This window comes from Apodemus sylvaticus, chromosome 19, assembly GCF_947179515.1.
Source record: "Apodemus sylvaticus chromosome 19, mApoSyl1.1, whole genome shotgun sequence".
In the NCBI taxonomy this organism is placed as follows: Eukaryota; Metazoa; Chordata; class Mammalia; order Rodentia; family Muridae; genus Apodemus; species Apodemus sylvaticus.
The window spans coordinates 26,583,099-26,603,649 of NC_067490.1; the positions used below are offsets into that span (position 1 = coordinate 26,583,099).

At 51.9% G+C, this 20,551-nt stretch overlaps 1 protein-coding gene across 1 annotated transcript in view; it reads left to right on the plus strand.

The window, feature by feature from the left end:
- Adamts14 (ADAM metallopeptidase with thrombospondin type 1 motif 14) overlaps positions 1-19,851 on the plus strand; it is an 81,810-nt gene extending 61,959 nt beyond the window's left edge. The window contains exons 13-22 of the mRNA XM_052164100.1: positions 1,509-1,642; positions 1,960-2,083; positions 3,016-3,096; positions 9,815-9,978; positions 11,086-11,254; positions 11,654-11,786; positions 13,559-13,766; positions 15,474-15,603; positions 16,500-16,610; positions 18,095-19,851. Coding sequence (XP_052020060.1) covers positions 1,509-1,642; positions 1,960-2,083; positions 3,016-3,096; positions 9,815-9,978; positions 11,086-11,254; positions 11,654-11,786; positions 13,559-13,766; positions 15,474-15,603; positions 16,500-16,610; positions 18,095-18,576 — 1,736 coding nt within the window. The 3' untranslated portion in view covers positions 18,577-19,851. The remainder of the gene's footprint in view (positions 1-1,508; positions 1,643-1,959; positions 2,084-3,015; positions 3,097-9,814; positions 9,979-11,085; positions 11,255-11,653; positions 11,787-13,558; positions 13,767-15,473; positions 15,604-16,499; positions 16,611-18,094) is intronic.
- Positions 19,852-20,551: the final 700 nt, after the last annotated feature.

The window sequence follows — 20,551 nt, forward strand, 5'->3', positions numbered from 1 at the left end:
ACGATGGCTAATATCAGTCTGTGACTCCAATTCCAGGGGATCTGATGCCCTCTTCTGGCCTCCACGGGTACTGCACACATGATGTACAAACATATATGCACTCAAAATACCTATATGTAAATAAAAATTTTAAAATAATACATCTTTAGGGGGCTGGAGAGATGGCTCTGTGGTTAAGAGCACTGACTGCTCTTCCAGAGGTCCTGAGTTCAATTCCCAGCAACCACATGGTGGCTCACAACCATCTGTAGTGGGATCTGATGCCCTCTTCTGGTGTGTCTGAGGAAAGCTAGACACAGAATCCACATAACTTGAGTACTGGAGGGCGTGGGCGGGGCAGGCTGACACCTGCCAGTGAGAGACTCTTTCTCAAAAAATTAGATGGGAGGTAATTGAGAAAGATACCTGATGTCTGCTTCTGGCCTCTGCCTGCTTGCACACTCATGTGTGGGTATACCACACGCACACGCACACATTCATACAAACCCAAGTGGATGGCTCCTTAGCAAACACACACATACACACACACACACACACACACACACACACACACACACACACACGCGGGGGGTGGGGGGGAGGAGTAACTGTTAAATTGCCCCTGCTCCTCTAAGTAACTCCTCACTAAAGTCCATGTAAGTGATCGTAATTAAACTCATTGAGTCACTACACTCAGAGTAAGCATATGTCCTATAATGCTAGAACCTTCCTCACTGGAATGTTGAAATGAGGGAGATTAAGTCATCATGACGAGCATTTGCTATTGTTCCAGTGTGAAAGGGCTTTGGAAGGATCTGGTATCCAGTGAGCATCTGATAGATAGATAGGTAGGTAGATGATAGATAGATAGATAGATAGATAGATAGATAGAGAGAGAGATAGAGATATAGAGAGATAGAAAGATTGATATATATAATATTATATAAATATATTTGATATTCTATTAAGTATACTTTAATTAATTTAATATCTATAATTTAAATTTTAATTTAATATAATTTAATATTAAATATAAAGCTGTGTGCACTCGCCCGTGAGAGTGGGTGTGCTTGCTGGTACCTTCAGAGGCCAGAAGGTGTCAGATACCCTGGAGCTGGAGTTCCAGTCGGTTGCTAGAGGTTCATCCTGGTGCTGGGGCTTGAACTCAGGTCCTCTGGAAGAGCAGCAAGCATCCTTCAGCACTGAGCTGTCTCTCCAGCTCTAACTGCTGGTTTATTATTGATAGTTTGTCAATAGATTTTTCTCAGTGAACTGATCATGCATTTTACTGATCAGAGATCATGAAAATCAGGGAACCGAGGCTCAAAAATCTAGAGACATTTGCCTCAGGTCACAGGACCAGACCATAACTGCCACCGCAGGGCTCTGCAGCCGATCCCCCAGACAGAGCTCCCACCACTGCCCCAGAGCTGGCCCTGGACATCGGCATCGAGGCTAGACCGCATGCTGATGGCATCCTAAGCCTCTTGCTGACAACCCGGTGGGCTGAGCTGTCTCTCTCCTTACAGATGCCCAGAAGTGTGAGCTCATTTGCCAGTCTGCGGACACTGGAGATGTGGTGTTTATGGATCAAGTGGTCCACGATGGGACGCGCTGCAGCTATCGGGATCCTTACAGCGTCTGTGCCCGTGGCGAGTGTGTGGTGGGTACCCCCTCCACCCCACCGCGAGCAGCTTACACTCCGCTGCCTCGCCGGGGCCTGGATAATAGCTATTGCCACCCCTGAGGACAGCTAGAGCTGCTGCAGAGGGGTACCCCTCCACCCCTCCACCCCCCCCACCCCCGTCCTACCATTACAGAGGTGATGTGACCCGGGCTAAGACCGCCTGGGTCCCAGGGCGGATTTCAGGGAGTTCTCATGTGCCAGGGTCAGGGCCGGGAGTCTCAGGAGGGAGCCAGTGGGCCAGAGAGGTGGAGGCAGGGGGTCCTCCATCTGCCGACCTCACTTCCACCCCCTAGCCCTTTGGTTGCGACAAAGAGGTGGGATCCACGAAGATGGATGACAAATGCGGTGTCTGCGGTGGGGACAACTCTCACTGCAGGACTGTGAAGGGGACCCTGGGGAAGGGCTCCAAGCAGGCAGGTGAGCATCGGTGAGCTTGCCTGGGGGTGGGGGTGGGGGAGGGGCGCAGGGGAAGGGCGCCAAGCAGGCAGGAGAGCGTGGCTGGGTGTACGGCTGGGTGTGTGTATGTGGGAGGTTCCCAGGCTGCCCCCCTGCCATCCTGGCATACTAGTATGGACTCACAGGAACACAGAAGCTCAGTGTGCCCCCACACCTCCTTTTTTGGTTAGGTAGCATGGAAGGACACGTGCTGAGCCATCTCTTTAACCCTGGGGCTTTGGGTAGGAGTGAGGGGGTCATGTTCTATTCTCATCTTAAAAGCAAAGTCTGGGACCTTTTTTCCATTTTGAATTTCTGGTCCCTTGAGTTCTTTAATTTCCACCTGTAACCTTGCGAAACTTGCTATAGACGAGGAGCAGTCAGTAGGACTCCTTTATTTACCCTTCTGTGTGGAGTAAGTCTGGTCTTCTTGGAGGATTTTACAGCTTTCTCTTACTTTGAAGCAAGGAAGGTTGGTAACCAAGAAAGGCTTGTTTCTGAGCTTCGAATCGGTTCAAAAGAGCCCTGTGGATCTTCAGGGCTGATCTCATCTACAACTCTACAGTAGCTTAGGAAGAAAGGGGGGAGGGGTGGAGAAAGCAGAAGAGGAGGCACGATGGGAAATAAAAGCAACTTGCCTTCGTGGGCATCAGTGCACGTGGTAGTGACCCCTAGCGGGCACTTGGAGCTATAGCATCTCATGCCTTCCTGTCCTTGGGGGTCCAGTGTTACCGGGAAGATTCCAATCCGGTTTTCCAGCCAAGGAAACGGGTTTCTGAAAGGTTCTGTGTTTGACAAGTCCTTATGCTCCTGGCTGTGTGCTGTGAGGTAGTGTGGGGTGAGGTGGATGGGGTGCTGAGCAGGGAGCCACCCTCTCAGGACTCTTTGCTCCTCTGGATGCCCCTGGGTGGCAGCGGCTCTCAAACAGGTGCAGATCCCGGCGGGTGCCAGGCACATTCAGATCGAGTTGCTGGAGAAGGCTCCCCACCGTATCGGTGAGTGCTGTGTGGGGTGGGGAGGACAGCTGGGAGGAGCAGGGCGGGGAGGACAGGGAGGTAGAAATCCCAGAGCAGGGGGGGACCTCCCAGACTTAAAGATGGACAATCCCTTTTAGTTGTTAAGTTTATGCTGAATAGCCAAACCATCACATAGCTCAGATTTATGGAGGGGAATATGGTAAGCACTCCCATCCCCCAGGACTTGTTTCCTCCCACCAGGATCAACAACTGTTCAGATTTATTTCGCAGAAGGGCTCAGGCAGCTCTTGCTGCATGTCACACCACCCCCAAGACCATAAGGGTTTGGGGTAACAATTGTCACCGGATCTCAGTTCTGTGGCCATAGTCATGACCGGCTCAGTCAGTGGTTCTACTGGCTGCCTGAACCCAAACAGCCAAAGGCTGGCAGCCGATGAGTCTGTTGGGAGTTCATTGGTCGAGGGAGTGTGGACGGTATTGGCCATCAGCTGAGTCTGACAGAGCTATGACTGACCCCAACAAGCAAGTCTGGGAATATCTAAATCTGGATGTCTAGCCCCATCTGCAGCTAGAGAGGGCAGGGCCCCAGGGTGCAAGCGCTCTGCCAGCCCCTAACATTGGACTGACCCAAGTCACATGACCCAAGTACCAGTCAATGGTTAAAAACACAGGCTGTCTCTTAATGGGACAGGTCAATGTGGGCAGCCATTTCTACAGCCCACCATACAAGCCCTAGATCTCCATTATAATGCTACTTAAACAGAGTTACTAAAGAAGGTGCCATGCCTGTTGCACAAACATGAAGCCAAGATAGTTTGAAAGTTAGATTCCCCAGAGGCTGGGGAGACAGCCCAGTGGGCAGAGTGTTTTCCATGTGAGCATGAGGACCTGGGCTTGATCCCCCAGAGCCCACACAAAAGCCAGCAGTGCAGCATTGCCTACAATCACAGCCCTAGAGTAGTGCATTGCATGCAAAAGATCCTTGGAGCTGGATCCAGATGAATTTCTGAGCCTTGTGTTCATCTAGAGACCCTGCCTCAAAAATAGTATGTATGTATGTATGGATGGATGCATGCATGGATGCATGGATGGATGCATGGATGCATGGATGATAGAGATGGATGGATGGATGGATGGATGGATGGATGGATGGGTGGGTGGGTGGATGAATGGATGATAGAGATGGATGGATGGATGGATGGATGGATGGATGGATGGATGATAGAGATAGATGGATGGATGGATGGATGATAGAGATGGAAGGATGGGTGGATGAATGGATGGATGGATGGATGGGTGGATGGATGGGTGGATGGATGATAGAGATAGATGGATGGAAGGATGGATGGATGGATGGATGATAGAGATAGATGAATGGATGGATGGATGGATGGATGATAGAGATGGATGGATGGATGGATGGATGGATAGATAGATGGATGGATGATAGAGATGGATGGATGGATGGATGGATGGATGATAGAGATGGATGGATGGATGATAGAGATGGATGGATGATAGAGATAGATGGATGGATGGATGGATGGATGGATGGATGATAGAGATAGATGAATGGATGGATAGATGGATGGATGGATGATAGAGATGGATGGATGGATGGATGGATGGATAGATAGATGGATGGATGATAGAGATGGATGGATGGATGGATGGATGGATGGATGGATGGGTAGATGGATGATAGAGATAGATGGATGGATGGATGGAAGGATGGATGATAGAGATGGATGGATGGATGATAGAGATGGATGGATGATAGAGATAGATGGATGGATGGATGGATGGATGGATGGATGGATGATAGAGATAGATGGATGGATGATAGAGATGGATGGATGGATAGATGGATGATAGAGATGGATGGATGGATGGATGGATGATAGAGATAGATGGATGGATTGATGGATGGATGGATGGATGGATAAGTAGGTGGATGAATGGATGGATAGGTAGATAGATGGATGAGTGATAGAGATAGGTAGATAGGTAGGCAGGTAGGGAGAGAGAGAGAGAGAGAGAGAGAGAGAGAGAGAGAGAGAAGGCAAAGTGACTGAGGAAGCCTGTAACAAAGATCCCTGGCCTCCACATACACCACACATGTATACACACATACATAAACATGAACATGTATAAAACGTGTACATGCATGTAAACACACACAAACATCAGAACCCCCAAACAGATTAAACTTAAAAAGTCAAGTCCAAGCCGGGCAGTGGTGGCGCACGCCCTTAATCCCAGCACTTGGGAGGCAGAGGCAGGCGGATTTCTGAGTTCGAGGCCAGCCTGGTCTACAGACTGAGTTCCAGGACAGCCAGGGCTACACAGAGAAACCCTGTCTCGAAAAAACCAAATCCAAAACAAACAAACAAAAAAGTCAAGTCCATACATAGTGATGCACATCTTTTATCCCAAACCCCAGAAGGCAGAAGCAGTCGGATGTCTGGAGTTCGAGGCCAACCTAATCTACATAGTGAATTCCAGACTAGCCAGAGGTACCTGGCTAGTGAGACTCTATCTCAAACTAAAATAAGATTTGAGTTAAGAGCCAGCAAGATGGTTCCATAGGCAAGGAAGGACTCCTACCACACAAGCCGAATAACCACAGTTTGATCTCACAAAAAGGTATCCGCTGACGTCACAAGGTTGACCTTTGACCCTCACAGACAGGCCATGGCGTATAGCCTCCCCAGTAATAGTTAATAAGCATTTGTTCACTTTAAAAATTCATGTGAAGGCATTAATGCAATAGGAAAGATGTTCTTATCATTCGGTCTAGTCTTGCTTTTACTGAAACCAAACCAGCAGTCAAAAAATAGGCATGCCCCAACGAGATTCCTCAGACATCGTACAGATTCCCGTGGTGATGGGCTGGGAGGGGGCAGGGGGTGGAACGGATGGATGCTGGTGTGTCCTGGGGTTCTTTCGGGGTGGTGGAAGTATTCTAAGATTACACGTGGTGATGACTGAAGGTGCTAAGCCATCACTGGGCTGCATGCTTTAGTAGGGTGAGTTACATGATATGGATTGTGTTACAATTACAAACTCAAGAGCACAGCTTGGCACCTCGCCTGGCAGCTGTGGGCAGCGGCTGCTTCTGCTTTGGGAGGCGGCTGTGTTTTCCCATGTCAGTCTGTGCTCAGACAGACCCCGCTCATTGGAGAGAATGTAAGCTTCCATATCACTGTGGCAAGTCACAGAGGCCTCTCGGGCCTGATAGCCTACCAAGTCCTGTCAGCTTCCATTTACACGTGACAGACACTAACATAAAACGCCAAGTCTCTTGGCAAGTTCAGCTGTCGAAAAAATGTTCACGGTCACCGTTTTAGATCATTATCAGTAAGATGAGATGCTTCAAGCTTCCTGGGGCTGCCTCTCTTCCTGGTACAGCTGTGTCAGCTCCCTTCTATTAGTACCACTCTCTAGGGCAAGCATATTCAAACCATGACACAGTGGGAATACTCTACCCAGGCTGACAGCTGTCTACTGAGGTGGGCAGGACAGACCACACATGGGGATCCCGGCAGGGGGCAGGAGGTGCCGTGGAACACGGAAGCCTGCGTTGTCTGTAGGTTATGTGGTTGGTCATTTGTGCAAATGCGGAAAATATGCTGTCTTAGAAAGGGTTTCCGTTGCCACGAAGAGACATCATGACCAAGGCGACTCTTATAAGGACAACATTTAATTGGGGCTGGCTTGCAGGTTCAGAGGTTCAGTCCCTTATCACCGGGGCGGGAAGCGTGGCAGCATCCAGGCAGACATGGTGCAGGAGGAGGGTGAGAGTTCTCCATCTTGATTCCACTGCAGCCAGGAGAGGACTGGTTTCCAGACAACTAGGAGAAGGGTCTAAAGCCCAGCCAGAAGGAGATTGTCTTCTGTAGTCACTCCCCAAAGTGGCACACTTCTTCCAACAAGGCCACACCTCCTAAAAGTACAACTCCCTGGGCCAAGCATATTCAAACCACCACATGTGCTGATGTGAGCACGCATTGATGGTGCATGTGCACATGTATGTGTGTTCATTTATGTTTTATTGCTGTGAAGAAACACCATGACCAAGGTAACTCTTATAAAGGAAAACATTTGACTGGGGCTGGCTTACAGGTTCAGAGGTTCAGTCCACTCATCATGGAGGGAAGCACGGCAGCACGCAGGCAGACATGGTTAGAGAAGCTGAGAGTTCTCCATCTTGATCCCAAGGCAGCCAGAAAGAGACTGTCTTCTGCAGGCAGCCAGGAGGAGGCTCTCTTCTGCACTGGGTGGAGCTTGAGCATAGGAGGCCTCAAATCCCACCTACACAGTGACGCACTTCCTGTCCTAGTCAGGGCTTTACTGCTGTGAACAGACACCATGATCAAGACAAGTCTTATAAGTACAATATTTAATTGAGGCTGTCTGACAAGTTCAGAGGTTCAGTCCATTATCATCAAGGCACATGGCAGCATCCAGGCAGGCACGGTGCAGGAGGAACTGAGAGTTCTACATCTTCATCTGAAGGCTGCTAGCAGAAGACTGACTTCCAGGCTGCTAGGATGAGGCTCTTAAAGCCCACACTCACAGTGACACACCTACTCCAACAGGGCCACACTAACTAGTCCCACTCCCTGGGGTGAGCATATACAAACCATCACATCCTCCACAGGGCTACACCCAGTAGCACCACTTCCAGGGGTCAAGCATTCAGACACACAACTCTTTGGGGCCCATTCCTATTGAAACCACCATAGTGTGAGTGTGAGTACAAGCAATAACTCACATTTGTGTGCACATGTGTGTATATATAATTACATGCATGTGTGTATGCATGATGTAAGAACATGCGTGGTACCAGCCAGGGCATGAGCTCTCTGCAGAAGTCCAGGGTGGACAGCTGCCCTAATCATGAAGGTCAAGTTTCTGACCCAACCCAAACCAAGTTTTCATCCATTATCTTGTCTAATCGCCATGGCAACCTACAAGGATAATGTTATCTGGATTTGTATTTGAGGAAAGTGAGAGCAGGGAGTGGCAGGGTAGTTAGCTGAAGATTGAGAGCTCTTAACTTCCCCCAGTCTGGGTCACAGGGTCACATTTGTCTTTTCCCCTCTGGGATGTGGGGTGGACAGCCAGGTGGCTGCCACCATGGCTGCTATGAGCTGTGCCAGTGGTTAAGGTCAGCGAGGTGATTTGAACCTTGACCTGGCTTTGAAGTCTGCTCAGTCTTCGCCTCAGTGGTCTGGGGCTGGGGAGATGCATCAGGGCCTGGGTGAGCAGGAGGTGGGGGTAGGGTAGTGGCACTCCAGCTTGCCTTCACCCTTCCTGTGGTCACTGTCCTGTGGCTTGCTGGGACCTATCCCAGCTGCAGCGCAGTGTGTGCCCAGACTGAGCGCCTGACCCTCCCAATGGAGCCTCGGAGTCCATCGCGCTCCTGATGCCCTGAGGATACTGCAAATTGTAAGTGCTCGCTGAGTGCGTGGCTTAGGGACAGTTGTGTTTGGACTGCTCCCTTAGATGATGGAGACTCTCAAGGGTTTCTTTCCCTGACACCCCAGGCCTCCACCCTCCCCCAGGGCAGAGTCCCATGCTGCTGCTTCTCTCCAGCCTTGGTGGTTTCCAGGGCAGCCAACGCTGTCACCAGAGTCTGCGCTGGGACAATCTCCACCTTCCTCAGTAAGAAGCTCCTGTCACTCTCCGACAGGAACCTTAAAGGGTTGATTACGAGAGTTTTGTTGAGGATTGAACCCGGGGCCTCGCACACACTAGGAATGTGCTCTGCCCCCGAGCCACATCCCCAACCCTTTTTGGCTAAGAGCAGTGAGAGGGTTTCACTGAACAGCCTAAGCTGGCCTGAACTTTCAGGGAATCCTCCCACCTGGGCCTCCCTATTTCCAGGATAATAGGCATGTACTATCATGTCTGACCTTATAGGCCTTTAAATCTTTTCTGTGTCAGTCAAGGACTCCCAAATAGGAGACATACTGGCAGGCTGCTAGGAACAACAGGCATCTATAACCTCAGATACACACACACACACACACACACACACACACACAAACACACATTTCAGCATGTACATAGATAGCCTCAGTAATGTATATAGTTGGCTGTTACATACATAAGTTCCTTCCCTTTCATTGCCTTGGAATACATATGTGTGCAAGTTGTGTGTGTGTGTGTGTGTGTGTGTGTATGTGTATAAGCATGTATGTGTGTGAGTGTGTATGTGTGTGCATAAGCGTGCGTGTGTGTAAGTATGTGTGCATAAGTGTGCATGCATGTGAGTGTGTGTGTGTGTTGGGGGTTATTTTAAGATCTACTTGAACAAGCAACCCTGTGTGCTGGCGGCAGTGACCAGTCTCATGTTATAGAAGTCAAACAGGCTACACAGGGACTAAGTCACTCCCCTATGAGGCGTGCTCTCCTGGGCTCTGTGCTTTGCTATAGATCCTACGGGTCCAGCGGCATCTCTGAAGGCAATTAAAGGAGCTTTTCGGAAAGAGGTTAAACCGAGCCCATTATGGGTGCCCATTAGTCAGTGTGGAAGACGAGGGGCTGGTGCAGGATCAGTGATGTACCACTGGGCCCAGAGGCAGGACTGGTTTACAGGGGGCTCCTGGGTGGTCCTGATGAGAGAGCTCAGGGAACATGAGGAGGGGCCTTCTGGAAAAGCGTTGGATGTCAGAATCATGGACCCCTCTAGAGAGAAACAGAAATCTCTGTCCCTCTCCCCGACCAGCTGTGAAGAACCAGGTGACCGGAAGCTTCATCCTCAGCCCCAAGGGCAAGGAAGCGTCTAGCAGGACCTTCACCGCGCTGGGCCTGGAGTGGGACCATGTGACCGAGGACACCAAGGACAGCCTCAGGACCAACGGGCCCCTGCCTGAAGCCATCGCCGTCCTGGTGAGCCTCCTTCCCTGTCCCTCGTGCTTACTAGTTGGTCGGTATACTTTAAAATGGCCTTCCCGGGTGTGTGAAGGGCAGCTGTAGCAGCTTTAAGACCCTTCACTTGGGTTGGGAAATGGAGTCTGGAGGAGAAGCCCCGTGAAGCTAGGATTGGGTCCTCTGTCCTCACAGCACCACCCCCCCCCCAGCATCCACATGCATTGCGACATGGTCATGTGGGTGAGGCCTAAGGTGGTCTGGGCTGGTCTAAAGAGATCACGGCGGTGCCATCTTCTGAGGAGGGGACAGAGTCATCACCCTCACTAGGGTCCCTTGCTGCCTTTGCTGTGCCTGGGCTCATGGAGCAGGGATTGGTAATTCAGCAGATGGCCTATGAAAGCTCTGTCAGCATGCTGTCCTCAGCCGGAGCCAACGGCTCTATAATAAATGTAATCTAAAGAAAAATTTAAAGAAGTGAAAATAACCAGGCAGGGGGGCACACACCACTTGGGAGGTGGGCTACATGAGTCTTTGTCTTTAGAAGAAGGAGGAAGAGGAGGAGGAAGAGGAGAAAAGAGAGAGAAGGAGGAGGGTGGGAATGTAGCTCATTTGGTAGGATGTTTGTCCATCCTCAGTACCACATACCAAGCATGGAAGTTCATATCTGTGATCAGAAGTTCAAAGTCACCCTGGTCTACATAGTAAATTCAAGACCAATGTGGGCATTATGCCTTGACCCAAGAAGTGGGGGGGAGGTGCGACGGAGGCGGGGGCATCCAGACAGTTTGGATACCCAAAGATTCCGGCCATTGGGCGTCACCTTTGAATATAGGTCTGTGGGAGAAAGGACGGCTCATGGCCCTGGTATTGGCTGCCGTATGGCTTGGTACTTACATAGCAGGTACTTAGTGTGGGCAGTGAGAGTTTGTGAATGTCCCGCCTGCCCCACCTGGGTATTGGGTCGCACGTTTTAATAGTGTGAATTACACACCAATCGTGTCTTCATTGCAAACCCCAAAGCACGATTTGGAACCCCATCTGGCAGCTGTGGACAGCAGCTGCTTTCCTTGAACACCCTGCTGACCCTACTTCCGCCTCTGGTCTTTGCGTCTGTCTCCCATCCAGGTTCTCCCTCCGGCTGAGGGTAAACCCAGAGGTAGCCTGGCCTACAAGTACGTCATCCACGAGGACCTGCTGCCCCTCATCGGGAGCAATAACGTGCTACTGGAGGAGACGGACACCTACGAATGGGCTCTCAAGAGCTGGTCTCCGTGCAGCAAGGCCTGTGGAGGAGGTATCGGCCATTGTGGTTCTATGGTTCCTGAGGGGAGTGGCGGGTGGGGGGGGGTGGGCGGGGAGAGGAAGGAGGGGAGAATGAACCAGAGACTAGTAGGAGTCTGGAAGAAGTGTCTCAGTTTGTCCTTGAAGATCTCCCATGCCTACAAGCAGTTCCTAGCAGGGCGTTGGGAGAAGCCGTGGCTTGCTTTCAGGTCATCTGTTCAGCTGCCGTCCAAAGCCACTTCTCTACCAGTGACAGAGGGAGGATTCTTGTAGAAAGTTACTTGCCCAGGACAGAGGCCTGGAGCACGAAGGGGAAGAAGGGAAAGTGCCTTCTAGAAAGCAGGCTCTCTAAAAAAGTCACCCTGAGGCCAGGAGGCCTGGAGCCTGGCCCACAACAGCCTAACCTTCACAGGAATCCAGTTCACTAAATACGGCTGCCGGCGCCGCAGGGACCACCACATGGTGCAGCGGCACCTGTGTGACCATAAAAAGAGGCCCAAGCCAATCCGACGGCGTTGCAACCAGCACTCGTGTCCCCAGCCCACGTGAGTGTTTCAGGGGAGCAAAGTCTGACCCTTGCCTCTATCCACCCTGGCCCCCAAAGGAAAAGTAGCCAAAGTTGCTACCCTCCTAGCACTTCCTTATGCCAAAGCCTGCAGCCCCAGGTCTTTGAGGGATACACCACAGTCCACAAGAGGCCCTGTGGCTAACCCTTCATGGCCAGCCAGCCTTGTTGGGTTTTCTCTATTGCCAACCCACACACCAGGTTTGCCTCCAGCTAACATTCTTTCACAGATAGGACCTGAGCTTTCTGCTGGCAAGGCAGGGGGCTCATGTCTCCAGGCAAGAAGAGGATCTACTGCTCTCTCTCTCTCTCTCTCTCTCTCTCTCTCTCTCTCTCTCTCTCTCTCTCTCTCTCTCTCTCTCGTTCCTGGGAGGCCAGGCCAGCCTTCAGCATGGTCTAATCCCTGGTTAAGATTCTCTAGCCTGTGGAGCTGGCTGCTCAGAGCCCAAGGACTTTTATTAATATATATGCTGTAGCTGTCTTCAGACAGCTCCAGAAGAGGGAATCAGATCTTGTTCTGGATGGTTGTGAGCCACCATGTGGTTGCTGGGATTTGAACTTAGAACCTTTGGAAGAGCAGTCAGTGCTCTAAATTGCTAAGCCATCTCTCCAGCCCCAGAGCCCAAGGACTTATTCTTAGGATTATTCAAGAGTCTGAAGGGAGAGGGTTGAGCTGGGCTTGAGACCTCAAGATTGGTCCCCCTCAGCCTGTGGCAGTGCTGCCCAGGGACTCCCAGAGAGGTGAGGGCGGCTCTTGTGGGAAACTGCAAAGGGCACATTCTTTCTTCCCTGGGAGTCCCCCTGGCTGGGGATTCCCGGGGCTGGTCATGTGATCTGGAGCTAGGGCGGAAATTGACAGCTAGCAGGGGTCTCCTGTGATCTCCTGGGGCATAGCCAATCTTAGAGCTTCCTAGGTGCAGTTTTCTTCTCCTCCAATAACCCCATTCCTTCCTTCCCTTCATCTCCTCCTCCTCCTCTTTCTCTTTGTATCTGTCTCTCCCTCCCTCCCTCTCTGGTTGTGTGTGTGTGTGTGTGTGTGTGATGTGTGTGAGACAAACGCCACAACCCAAGCCAGCTGCCACCTCTCAGCCATCCTCCTGCCTCAGCCTCCCAAGTGCTGAGAGGGCAGGCCAGTGCCACCACCATGCCTGGCTCCAGTTAGCGAAAAGACAAGGAGTTGTGGCTCCCTTCTCTCTCTCTACCCCTGGATGCGTAGGCTGCTGCCTAATTCACCCCTGGATCTGCTTGCGGAAAAGTTTGCAGGACACACACACACACACACAAACATACACACACACACACAAACACACACATACCATAGAGCTGTAGATGCTGAAGTCCTATGTGTGCTGAGAGCACTTAGTAGCACTCTTGTCCCCAGCCGAGGGGACATCTACAAGAAGTGTGGCTTTGGTGTGTTTGGGGGCACCCCCCAGTCTCAGCATCCAATGTCTCAGCATCTGCATATGGTAACTCTGAACTCATGGGTTCTAAAGAAATCCCCATGTAAACATGGGGAAAACGGGGCTTGGTGGAGTTAACACCTTGCCCAAAGACACTTGAGGGGTCCAGATTTTCATAGATACTTTTCCCTTCCCCAAGGAAACGGCAAGAGAGACTAGTGATCCCCCAGATGCCAACTAGTCAGGCAGCAGCATTCCAAAGCATGTTCCTTCTCTGGTGGGACGTGGCCCCAAGGGGAAGTGTCCCCCACGGTCCCATCTCCCTCATCTCTGTCCTGTCTGTCTCCAGGTGGGTGACAGAAGAGTGGAGTGCCTGCAGCCGGAGCTGCGGGAAGCTGGGACTGCAGACCCGGGGAGTGCAGTGCCTGCTGCCTCTCTCCAACGGCACCCATAAGGCCATGCCAGCCAAGGCTTGCCTAGGTAACCGGCCAGAGGCCAAGAGGCCGTGCCTCCGTGTGCCCTGCCCAGCCCAGTGGCGGACAGGAGCCTGGTCCCAGGTGAGTGGTTCTCGTGGAGCCGGTGGAAGCACGTGGGACAAATATGAGTGTGAGTCAGGGCAGTGTCTGAGGGGGGTTCCTGTGCACCCGAGGGCTGACATTTCTCAGAAAGAAAGAAAGCAGTCCTCAGAGGGAACATAAGCAGGCCCCAAGCACGCTCTGCCTGATGGTTCGAGGGCGTGCTGTGCTTGATGGTTGAAGGACGTGCTATGCATGATGGTTCTTCGCTAGGCTCCTCCCCCCATTCTCATCTCCTCTAAGCTGCGTGCCCCCAAGTCATAGAGGAGCAAATTAAGTCACATTCTTGTATTCCAGAAATATTTACTGAGCAACAACTGTATGCCAGATGTTGTTCAAGGAAGGCTGCAAGCCCAGCGTCACTGGGCAGGCAGGCTGCTCACTCTAATGGGGCTTCCAGGCTAGTGAGGGAACGAGACAGATAAACAGGCCAGTGTCACACACAGATGTCACACACCGCAAGCTGGGCCTGCAAGGGTTTCTGGGACAGCAACAGGCACAAGGGAGGATGCGTTATGCAACCCCTGGTTCCCTTTGGTTCCGTGACACTTGTGTCTCGATCAGTGGTCACATGCCCCTGTACAAGTTCTTTCCGGTCCTGCTAGTAAAGGCTGTAGGCAGTGCCTAGAAGTGACCCAGGCACGTGGGGCAATAGGGCTTTCCCAGGGACCCCGCCCTGCCACCCCAGTGCCGGCCAGTCCATTTATCAGTCAGCAGTGTGTCACAACAAGGACAGTGTGTGGGTGGCATGTGATAACCTTGCACACAGAGGTCAGTTTGCTGTCTGTCCTTGACTGACACCTCCCGGGAAGAGGACCCTGTGGACACACGCTTGCAGAATGGTGTCAGGTAAAAGGAGCCCCAACTTTATTGCAGGTCTGTCCCTCGGTTCTCCTGGTTTACAGAATTGGAAACCGGGCCAGTGTGTCAGCAAGTGTCACAACCCAGGCTCCTGCAAGCCTGGGGCAGGTCATGCATGTCATGTGGTAGGGTCAGAACAGAGGAGCCTGCCAGAGCGGAGCATAAAACAGTTGAGAATTGGGCATAGCGGGGGAGACTGTGAACACAGGAGGCGGTCTATGCAATGGGGCCCCAGACGTCCTCATCTGAGACAGGGACACAGTTCAAACTGAGGAAGGATGCAGGGAGTCCCAAGCTGGGGCAGTGCTCTTCACACAGTCTCAGGAGAACCTGACAGTGGCAGGCCCTGGGACAGCTTTGCAAGTGTGTCTGATTAAATGAAAACATAGCAGACTGCTTGGTACTCTCAGTTCCTGAGCTACCCCTCCCCCTCCCCTTTCCCTTCCCCTCCCCTCCCTCTTTCCCTCCCCCTCCCCTTTCCCTTCCCCTCCCTCTCCCCTCTCTCTTCCCCTCCCTCTCCCTGCCCCCTCCCTTTCCCTCTCCCTCTTCCCCTTTCCCTTACCCCCTCCCCTCTCCTTTCTCCCTCCCCTCCCTCTCTTCTTCCCCTCCCCTCCCCTTTCTCCCTGCCCTCCCTCTCCTCTTCCCCTCCCCCTCCCCTCCCCTTTCTCCCTCCCTTCCCTCTCCTTGTCCCCTCCCTCTCCCTCTTCCCCTCTGTCTTCCCCTCCCCTCCCTCTCCCCTCCCCCTTCCTCCTCCTCTCCCTCTCCCCCTCTCTCCTCACTACTTTTCCCCCTGGCATTATGGCTCCTGGTTCTCCTGTTCCCACACAGTGCTCAGTCACCTGTGGAGAAGGCATCCAGCAGCGGCAGGTGGTGTGCAGGAACGTCTCCAGTGCCCTCGGGCCATGCGAGGGCGTCAAGCCTGACACTGTGCAGGTCTGCAGCCTGCCTGCCTGTGGAGGTGAGCAGATGGGAAGGCCCAACCCCTTTGTTCCTCTGGCCATGTGACCGTGCAGCAGTGCGGTCCCTGGCCCTTTGAAACTCCAAAGACAGGTTGGGCATCCCTAACCCAAAATCCCAAATGTTTTCCAATCCAGAACTTCTGGAATGCTCACACGCTGCTGCCATGGATGGGAGATTCCATTCCTGACTGCAGAGGATATGGTTTTTTTTGTTTGTTTTTTTTTTGTTTTGTTGTTGTTGTTGTTGTTGTTGTTTTTCAAGACAGGGTTTCTCTGTATAGCCCTGGCTGTCCTGGAACTCACTGTATAGACCAGGCTGGCCTCAAACTCAGAAATCCACCTGCCTCTGCCTCCCAAGTGCTGGGATTAAAGGTGTGCACCACCATTGCCCAGCTAGATGATATGTTGTGATTGCAATATTATGACCCAGTTAGCCAACATCCTAGAGGAGAAAAAAAAGACTTTCCTAGACTCTTACACTCTTATATGTAAACCTCATTTCACTTCCCAAATCATTTAAAACATTATACAAAATGACCTGCACACTTTGGGCCTAAGAAACCAATGGGGCCATCAAGACGGCTCAGTGGATAAAGGCACTTGCTGCTGAGGTCTCACAGAGTGGAAACAGCTGACACCTCCAAAGCTGTCCTCTGACCTCTGCAAATGCCCTGTGACACACACACACACACACACACACACACACACACACACGAGATAAAATGCAAATAAAATGAAAAAAAAATAGATCTGGGTCTCATCTCCAAGAGACCTTATTAGTTCTATGCAAATATTCCAAATCCCAGGGAAAAGAAAGTAGAAGTGCCTCTGGTCCCAAGAATTCTGGGTAAGAGATGCTCACCTCTGTGTACGACAGCTGTGTCTCTGTTCACAGGAGATCTCCAGAACTCGACAGTGAAGGCAGAGGTCCAGAACCCTGTGACCAAAGTGGGACACTGGGATCTCCAATCCAGGCCCCTGACTCCCATGGACAGGATCTCAACAAGTAAGTATAGTCACGGGCCCTTCCCTTTCCCCCTTTCTCCCCCTCCCACTGGCCTTCCATGTGTCCCGGGGGTTTGGGGCGTGGCAATGGAACAGACATAGTGCCTACCTATCAGAGTGCCCTCAGAGAGTATGAATGGTGTCACTCTGGTCCGTGTTTCTCTGTGTAGCTCTGGCTGTCCTGGAACTCACTCTGTAGACCAGGCTGGCCTCAAACTCAGAAGTCCCGCCTGCCTCTGCCTCCCAAGTGCTGGGATTACAGGTGTGCGCCATGACGCCCGGCTACATAGGCTTCTTCAAACTTCATATTGCCATGTGTGGTGACAAGGCCCTGTCCCACTGTTTGTGAAGGTGACGTGTTTTATGAATCTATAAAGCATGCCCCAGAGTTCTGAATTCTCATCGTGTCTGCTTCCACGCTTTTGGGACCTGCAGTCATAGACAGGAGCCTCTTGCCCAGAGCAGCAGAGAGGATGAGTGAACCAGTGTCCTCTGCTGCTGCAGTGAGCTACAAGGGTAGCAATTAATTCACCCTGTGGTCTCCCCGGTCATGTCTCTGTGGAGAAAGACTTGCCCTGCATCTGCTACGATATACTCCCTGGTTACCAGAGTCTTCCCACCCCACCCCAACTGCTTAGCAAGATAATTTGCAGAAAGATGAGATTCTGATTCTGGTTTTAAAGGATGTCACCTCATTCAACCCTTTGACCTCTTGGCTTCTCCTCAAAGCAGAAACTGGGGCTCTGATTCTGGCTCTGGAGCTCTGGCGCCCTCTAGCGACCATTGGCTTCCATTGCCTGCTCCAGAGCCTGCTCTTGCTTGATCCACCACGTTTCTCTAAGGAGCTTTGCCTGTGCCAATCATAGAAGCATTTTAGAACAGTTCAACCCCGGTGTTCTTGATTGAGATTTAGTGGGACGGTTAATGATCCACCTGCACCCCAAGTGGCTGGATGTTGATTTGCTGGTTACAAGGAGCACTCACTGGACTGTAGCTGTAGGGGTAATTGGGTAGCTAGGAGAGTCAGGGGCTCCATCTTCTTCCTAGAGCAGGGGTCTCATGATTGGTTGAATCTAGACTTACCTAACTAGGCCCTAGCTTTGACGCCCCAGGTAGAGCTTCCTGGGTAAAGCCCAGCATAGCTAAGAATGTGGTTGAACCAGACAGAGCTATTTATATAGCTCTTCGTATGCACGGAAGTTGTTGGAGGGTCCTTTAAAACAGTTCTGCTCCACTGTAGAGGTTCTGGCTCCGTAGATCTGCACGGTGTTTGACAATTAGCCTTACCGCCAAAGTTCTAGTGATGCTGATTCTGTGTTTGGGGATGGGGAGTGGTTTAGTTTCTCTTCCCTGTGGAAAGGTCTGACCTCCTGGGTAGAATGAGCTATGGAGTGATTCCAGCTGGGACAGGAGGAAGAAAAATTGCTGGTGGAACAAGTCATGTCCCCTCCTGACTGGCACGTCTCTGCCTTCGTGTATGCACAGTGGAGCCCTGTGTGGGAGACAGATCCATCTTCTGCCGGATGGAAGTGTTGGACCGCTACTGCGCCATCCCTGGCTACCACCGGCTGTGCTGTGAGTCTTGCATAAAGAAGGCTTCAGACCCCAATGCCAGCCTGACCTCACTACCCACCTACTCCAGTCCTGGGAGTCTCTTGCCAGAACCCAAGGCCACCCAGGAGGATGTGGAGTCTACAAGGGGCCCAACCAGACCGGAAGATCGACGGCAGAGCCAGCCCACGCAGCTATCAGAGGTGGTGGACAGGATCTCCTCAGTGACTCAGCATCCGGTCACCCCCCAGATGCTAAGCCCTAAAGCGTTTGAGGGCAATTCTCCCACTACCCCACAGAGCCCACCTTGGGACCAGAACCAAACAGCTGTGCCAACCTCTGAGGGTCAAGGACAGTCTAGGGAAGAACCAGGACATGGAGGCCACAGCCTTCCTGCCACCTCCCCAGTGACATGAACCCATCCCCCTGGTCATGTTTACGCTCTGCACCTGGTCCCAGTGATCCTGGCTCCAAGGACTCAAGCACAGGGGACAGGAAGTAGCACAGTTTCCTTTTAAATTATTTGTTCCCTTGTTCTGTTTGGGGCTGTGACGCTCTTTACTCCCATGACAGGGTTGAGGGAGGAAAGGGAGATCAGGGACTGCCCTAACCAGAAATACCTCAGCCAGCAGAGTCTGAGCTCCACTTCAAGAGTTTCCTATGATTTGTTCCTCTAGGCTCAGCAATGCCCCTTCCCATACCCACTGGGCCTTATAGGGCTGAAGCTCCCACAGGGGCTTGTCAGAGATTCTGTCTTGCTTGTTCATGACTTCTGACTACCAGGGAGGCCTGCCCAGTCACACACACGTACCCCAAACGCCAAGCAGGGCTCAGGAGGTAGGGCTGCACACTGGGCAGACTTGGGAAGGGTCTGGGATGGATGTGGAGGTGAGGCTTCACAGCTGCAGGCTCGGGCAGGGGAGAGTTCTTCTCAGGCCTGGCTCTTGTCAGCTGAGGGCTGCTAATCCCGGGCAGACATCAGTTCACCTTTGCGGGCCATACGGTCACTTTTGTGGTCCACACTGTCCCTGTAGATGTCACTTCCGGTGACTCTAGGTAACAGACTGACCTCCCAGTGTCACATCCAAGCCACCAGAGGAAGAGGCCCGGATACACAACTTCAACATCCAGGAGTTGCCGAGCTGAGGCCTGATCCCTGGTTGGACCAGGAACGGTGACTTTAGTCATCACTCGGGCTTGCAGGAAACCCAGCTTGAAAGGTGGCCACCAGAGAGATGTCACTTCCAAGACAGTCTTCTTCAGCCATCACTCTCTAAAATCCACTCCTCCTAGAGTTGGGGGGGGTCTTCCCTTCCGGCTTAAACTGGGCCCAAATGTGTGATGCTCAGAAGGTCACTCAGCTGGGCCGTGCAGAGGGCCTGGGCAGGATGCCAGCTGCCACTGCTCCCGGGTGAGGGTAGGGAGAATGTGTAGAGCACCGTCCATGGTCCTCAGGCTCTCAGGAAATTGCCTAGATCCTCATCTTGAGGGTCAGCGGCAGAGGTGCTTGTCTACCTGCCTTCTCGCAGCAGGAGGACGGAACACCCCCTGGCCTGCAAGCTCCGTGGAGAGCAAGGGATGCTGGGAACTCTGCAGGCTCCTCCCACTCCTGCTTCCCGCTCTGCAGGAGGCTGGGGCTACCCTGAGTCAAATCACATGTGGACTGGCCTGGAGATGCTGATTTTTAAAACATTACCTATTTATTAATATTGGCCTTGGTGTTTTGTCTTAGAACCCAAAAGTGATGTGTGGTGTGTGTGTGTGTGTGTGTGTGTGTGTGTGTGTGTGTGTGTATGTATGTGTGTGTTTTCTGTTTTGAAGGATGGGGACCTTGTAGCCAGCGCTCTAAGACCTGGGCCAAGTGTAAGGTGATTGCAGATGAGAACAAATCAGAAAGGGCCACCAAAGACCTAAATGACTTTGGTCAAGTTACCACACCAGGGGTGGAGATGGCTGGGTTGGTAGCTTTGGGATTACCCAAAAGAAAGTATCTTAATGATTAGAGCTTAGCAAACCTGCAAGGGGTGGTTTCCTTGGAAGGTGGTGACACAGTTTTTTTTCCTGGAAAGATCCAAACAGAATCTGGGTGCCAAGCAGGAAGGAGGTTTGTGGTGCATTTTACTGGACAAGAAGAGATGATGTGACTTCACTGTGCGATTTTAAAGTACCAGTCCATTGGGCTGGAGAGAATGGCTCGGTTGAGAGTGTTTGCCTGGCATGCAAAAGTCCCTTGGTCCTCAGCACTGCGGAGGTGAGGGAGGGAGAAAGAATCAGCCTGCCTCACCTCCTATTGGTAGAAGGCTTGCTTTGCATTTCTGAGACCCTGGGTTTAACCCCACAGCCAAGAGAGAAAGAGGCTGTGGCTGGGAGGGCTTGAAGGGGTGAATCAAT